Genomic DNA, 6,121 nt, shown 5'->3' with positions numbered 1-6,121 from the left:
AGCTGGAATTGCTTCCTATTTGGAAGGAAAGGTTGTGTCCACCCTTTTTCGTTTTTTATTCTTCTTACAACATTGTGAAAGCAATTAATGGGTTTGAAGAGGCTCATTCAACACTGGAATGGTCCACTTATGGATAATTATTAATTCTACTTTCCCACCTAATTATTAGGTCCTTTTAGCGCAATAAATTTGGTCCTAAAATCTTCTCATTAACATAAAAAGCAATGTGAATTTACGGTCCGAGTAAATAGTCGAAAACAAAACTTACAACAACTTAAGAAATAAAGTATTGTATACAATCAAATAATCAATAAAAGATATAACAAAAAAAAAGCATTGATATCTGGACGTAGACTATAGGTCGAACTACCTCAATTCAGTGTCTTTCTTTCATGCTTTCATCTCTTTAGATTATTATGTGATTTTATAGATCTCATATAAATTATCTCACATAATCTATTTAGATCGTTAGCAATTTGAATAAGCTAATCGTGGATCCTTAACCAAGCTCGCTACCCATAAATAGGAACCCTATCTTTTTACCATTCCATATAGGTAGGGCTCGCAAATTGGGTTGCCTGTCAGTTTTGGATTGACCCGCTAACTCATAATGGTTAATTCGAACCCGACACGCTAATATGCTGGATAAATGGCACAACCCATCTTGCCTGTTTAGTTAACGGGTCATGTCAAGTATACAACCCATCTAACCCAATCCATTTTTCAAGAATATCCCTCAGTCGTCTCAAAATAACTCAATCTCTCTGTTTTTCTGTAAAAGAAAACTCTCTCCCTCTCTGAAACTAAGCCAACCTATGCCTCTCTCTGTTTGAATCTCCAAAACTTTTAGTTAACGTGAAAACAATTGAGAGATAAAAAGCATACCCATTTGACACAATCCACTAATGACTGTCACTATGAAACCTTCAAAGCTCCACTCCCCACTCCCCATATCAAACAAACTCCAAATAACAGTTTACCAAGTCCAACCTCAATCCACCATTTTCAAACCCAACCCTTCGCTTTCCTAATATCATATAATAATACGAATACCTTCCAAACAGAGGACACCCAGTTCAGAACTTAGAACTCAACCCATCAACGCCGGTGCTCCAATTATTTTTGGTAAATTCACAGGTTTGAAAATGGCGAGGATGTGAATTTACACTCTTTTTTTTTTTTTTTAATCGAGTTAACTCCGATTAACATGTTTATTAATCAGGTTATAAATAAGTCGACTCATTTATCAGCCGAACCGTTGAACCTAATCTTCGTAATTGTGTCGTGTTTGTCGGTTGTAAAAAGTTAGCAACCTTTCGTATAGACATACTAAACTATGAACAACCCAAATCCTGTCGTATGTGTGTAATGAGACAAAAGAAAGAAAAAGAAAAAAAGAAAAGGTAAGCCAAATATAGAAAAAGAATTATATCAATAATTTACTTGTTTGACCTCTCACGTAATAATAACTTTTTTTTTGACCGTACGTAATAATAACCTTAAAATCAAGTGGTTGAAAAATTAAGAAAAAAAAAAAAAGTGGTTGTAATTTTATTTTATTTTATTTTTAAAAAAAACTCTCACAGTAAAAAAGGAATAGAAAAAGAAAAGAAAAAAAAAAAAAAGTTGGACGGAGAAAGGCTGATCACGTTTTTCATTTCCCAAGGAAACGCCAACCCAATAGTCTCCCCGCCACGTTCTCTCTGATAGACATTGTCACGTATACATACATTTCCCTTTCTAGCAACCTTAATGGACGCTTCTACTTTCTGTCCCTTTCTCTCAGTTCCACCTAATCCCGTCTCTTTCTCTATATATACGTAGATATTGTATGTATTTTTGATCTTTTTGTGTTGTGGAATCTCGCATATCGAAGATGGGTATTGATCTGGAATCTCTATCAGAGGCAACTTCAGGGGCCATAGGATCCCTCTTGAGCACCACCATCTTGTACCCACTTGATACCTGTAAGACCAGGTACCAAGCCGAGGTTCGAGCTCATGGCCAGCAAAAATACAGGTTACCCATCTCTTCTTTTCTCAATTTAACGCTTCTTTCTTTCATTTTTCATCATAATTTGTCCTTTCTTGATCTGGGTCTGTTCTGTATTTATTTTCCTCCTGTGATCATGGTTCAGTAATTCTTTATCTGGGTAAATCTTATTCTGTATTACTTGTTTTGATTTTATTGTTTATATATAGCCTCTATATGTCGGTTTAATTTGCATTTGTTGTATAATTGCAATTGAGTTCTTATTCTTTTCTTTTCAATATTTGTTGTTTGTATGGTCGGTGGGTCAATGAACAACTCAATGCTATGTTTGTAATATTATAGGTCAAGGAGTTAGATTGTCTCCTAGATCAAACAAGGCTGGATTTGAATTTTAGTTATATTTATAAGTGAATTGAAAGTCATATTGAATTTTATGATGCAGCGATTAGTCTAGCCTTTGTGGCACCTTTGATTGTTAAAGCTTTTTTATTGTCTGTCATCCATTACTTTGGTTAATGGGCAGTGTTTATATTATGTCCTATTTTGTGATTGTCGGTTGTTGGGCAACTCATAATCCAATTAGTATTTTTTTTTTCTCTTTCTTTTGTTCGTTTTTTGTGTTTAAATCGTTGAAATCAATACATGTTCGAAGTCATTTCGGAATTGGTTATTTTCAATAGTATCATATGGCTATAGCACCAAAATTTGGCATTCAGCAGGAGAATTTTTTATACAAATTGTTATTATCTGATTTCAGATAATTCTCCGTGTGAACTGTGGATCCATGATGGTTTTGTAATATTATGAGTTATAACATAACTCCTAGACTTTTCTCCTCCGTTCTTCTTCATGTTGTATCTTGTACTTTCATAAAATTTTGATACTTAAATATCATGTACCTTTATGTTACACAAACACAAATATAAACATTAGTAAATTCTTTTTTTACATGCATGTAGCATTCACCATCAAAAATTTATTTTTGGTGAAAAAATACCACCTAGTAGAAGTTTTATTCCTGTTGTTTACTTGGAATCTTGGAACAGCCTATAAGAATTGAACTTTTTTAATTGAGAATATTCTTTGTTGTATTATTATATGTTTCCTTAGGTGAATTGATGGAGATCATCGATCCTTAAATGTTTCCTAATGATGCATCTACAAATCTCTGTTGCATGGTCCCCTATTATACTCATCTGGAATCTGGATCATTCAGTAGTTTCAGCGTCGTAGGCAAAATATAGTTTAAAACTCAGACCAATTATCTTGTTTAAACACTGAATTCTTAGGTCAGAAGTTAGCTCTAATATTTGGCTGATAGTTTTGATTTTCATTTTTCTGGTTTATACAGGAACCTCCTGGATGTCTTACAGGAAGCAATATCTAACCGTCAGGTTCTTTCGCTATACCAGGGCCTATGCACAAAAAACCTGCAATCCTTCATTGCACAGTTTGTCTACTTTTATGGTTACAGCTACTTCAAAAGACTATATTTGGAAAGGAGTGGTGCCAAAAGAATTGGAACAAAAGAAAATTTAGTTCTTGCTGCTGCTGCTGGAGCTTGCACTGCTATTATGACACAGGTGAGCCCATAAGAGCATCTCTCCCTGATTTTGGTTGAGAATCATTCCTTAGTACACAATGTAAAATTTGAAAGCTCTTGATATAGAGAGGATGCACTGTTCTGGACATGTAGGCATAGAACTACATTCCTTATGTTAGCGTCCAAATTTGCCGAATATTCTATGCTTGATATTAGGGAATATAGAATTAGGGATTGGGATCTCAATTTATTTTTGAAGACATATGTATTCTGTTGCTGCATGATTGTTTTACATTTTCACAAAATGCTCCATTTCGTTGCTATAAAGATGGTGAAATCAGAAAGTACGGTGTCTTGTGATTAAACATGGTTGAATAACGAATATTGTGATTTCATTGCTTTAGTATATATATATATATACATCTTTTTGTTTCCACTTCTATCATTCACGGCTAAAACATGAAGAAGTCTTGAAGATTAATGTCAGACTACCTGGTTTATCACTGTGTAGCCCCTGGATACAGCTTCCTCTCGGATGCAGACAAGTGCCTTTGGGAAATCCAAAGGGCTCTGGAAGACCCTTACAGAGGGCACTTGGAGTGACGCATTTGATGGCCTTGGCATCTCTCTTCTGCTTACCTCAAACCCTGCAATTCAGGTATTTGACCTGGCCTTTTGGCATAGACTTGTATTTTGTATCTCAAATCCTTCACTTCCAATTGGAGCCTGTTCTTGAGTTACCTTATTCTACATTTGATTTGAAAGAATAAACCAGGCTTAGACGTAAATTCTGTACAATGCAGTATACAGTATTTGATCAGTTGAAACAAAGACTCCTGAAGGGAAATAGGGATAAAGCAGGGAATAGCTCATCCTCAGAAGCCCTTTCTGCCTTTTCGGCGTTTTTGTTAGGTGCAATTTCGAAGAGCATTGCCACATTTATGACATATCCTGCTATCAGGTGCATAATTTGCTCTCTCCCTCTTTTACTTATCAAGAGTGAGTCTTCTCTCTTACACTGCTACATGTTAAACCTTGGCATTTAGAACTATTTTGGATTTCAACTGCATACAGGTGTAAGGTCATGATCCAAGCTGCAGACTCAAATGATGATGGAACTAAGAAAGCTGTGCGAAAATCCCAAAAAACATTGCCGGGAGTCGTCTATGCTATATGGAGAAGTGAAGGAGTGCCAGGCTTTTTCAAGGGATTCCATGCTCAGATCTTGAAGACCGTTCTGAGCTCAGCACTGCTTTTGATGATCAAGGAGAAAATCTCTGCAGCCACTTGGGTTCTTATACTTGCAACCAGAAGGTATCTGTTGCTCACAAGGAGCAGATTAAAAAGTGCTTGATGGTAATATATGGATGGAATTTACAAGAAATCTTGTGTAGATAGGGTAAGTTTTTATTGGTTCTTGTTTGAACAGATGTATCTCATTGAGCTGGGTTTAATTTCCCAGGTTGAAACCTCTTGTTTTCTGTGACAAAGGATGATGGAAGAAATGCCAATCCTTTGTAGAGAAAATTTCAATTGAGATAAATAATGTAGTGCGGGAATATTTTTCTGCAAATACTGGTTGTAAATTTTGCTTTTATGTTTCCTTTCTTGTATTCTACTCTTTCTAATAATATGCATTTACAGTTTCCTAAAGCAAGTTGTACCATTTGTTGAGCCTGAATATTATGATTATCTATTGGTTTTTCCCATTCACACTGAATTTGAAGAAAATAAAGCCCCAACAATAACTCATGACATCATTTTGTGGAAGGGAAGCAGTTGGTAATTAAATTAGGGATCATCAGTGGCTTTTAAAAGTCAACATGTGGACTTCTAATCTTTGGTTGGGGCCTTGAAAGTCCATATCATATGATGCTTAATATGGACTAATTTGCCTTTAACATTGTCTGTCAACTTAATCATCCAAGTTGAACTTTGTCAAAAACAGGAGCCTAACTTTAGCCTGGCTGCTACTTTTCTACTCAACTTTCCAACCCTTGAGTGTTCATGTCTCCCAGGTCCAATTAAACCATTTGATTCGTCGTGGTATATTGCAAACTGCGTATACTTTCTCCGATTCAAGCTTAAAATGAATTGATTTAATTGAAATAAGAAATGAATAACGGAAACAAGATTTGGATATAAGACATTTATTCTGATACCATGTTAAGTAAGTATTTTTCTCAAAAGTTTTAAGTTGATAGGAAATGATTAATTGAATCATTTAATTAATATTATAACAAAAATTGAAAGAGTAAGACCAAAAGATGGAAATACATGAGTTTGATATTTTTTAAAAATAAAATAAAATTGAAGAGATGTATATAAGGAGAGCACAGGGATGGGATAGATCCAGCACATTTTATGTTCCATAGAATACATGCCTTTGATATATCTACAAAATAATTGTTTGTTTAGTAAACACTAATAATTGCCAATTATGTGAAAAAATTAGCATAAGGTTTTTTATTTTGTTAACTCCAACAATAACAGTTTTTTTTTCTTTCTTTGTTTTCTTAAAAAGCACGGTTACTAAAGCGGCATATTTTCATGAAAAACAAGGGCAAATTAGTCGGGCAAAAACGA

At 34.7% G+C, this 6,121-nt stretch overlaps 1 protein-coding gene across 1 annotated transcript; it reads left to right on the top strand.

The window, feature by feature from the left end:
- The first annotated feature begins 1,738 nt into the window (after positions 1 to 1,738).
- LOC133851596 (peroxisomal adenine nucleotide carrier 1-like) lies at positions 1,739 to 5,188 on the top strand. Its single transcript, XM_062288077.1, has 5 exons — positions 1,739 to 2,019; positions 3,344 to 3,575; positions 4,047 to 4,193; positions 4,339 to 4,496; positions 4,610 to 5,188. The coding sequence occupies exons 1-5, from the start codon at positions 1,877 to 1,879 to the stop codon at positions 4,887 to 4,889; spliced, it is 960 nt and encodes a 319-aa protein (XP_062144061.1). The 5' UTR covers positions 1,739 to 1,876; the 3' UTR covers positions 4,890 to 5,188.
- The last annotated feature ends 933 nt before the right edge of the window (positions 5,189 to 6,121 follow it).

This window comes from Alnus glutinosa, chromosome 12, assembly GCF_958979055.1.
Source record: "Alnus glutinosa chromosome 12, dhAlnGlut1.1, whole genome shotgun sequence".
Taxonomy (NCBI): domain Eukaryota; kingdom Viridiplantae; phylum Streptophyta; class Magnoliopsida; order Fagales; family Betulaceae; genus Alnus; species Alnus glutinosa.
This window is presented reverse-complemented; position numbering and strand designations above follow the sequence as displayed.

Bases quoted from the DNA above. Each gene is read 5' to 3' on its own strand.
- LOC133851596 (XM_062288077.1), top strand. From the start codon at position 1,877: ATGGGTATTGATCTGGAATCTCTATCAGAGGCAACTTCAGGGGCCATA. The intron at 4,194-4,338 runs GTATTTGACCTG...TGTACAATGCAG, and splicing joins CCTCAAACCCTGCAATTCAG to TATACAGTATTTGATCAGTT. The intron at 4,497-4,609 runs GTGCATAATTTG...AACTGCATACAG, and splicing joins ATGACATATCCTGCTATCAG to GTGTAAGGTCATGATCCAAG.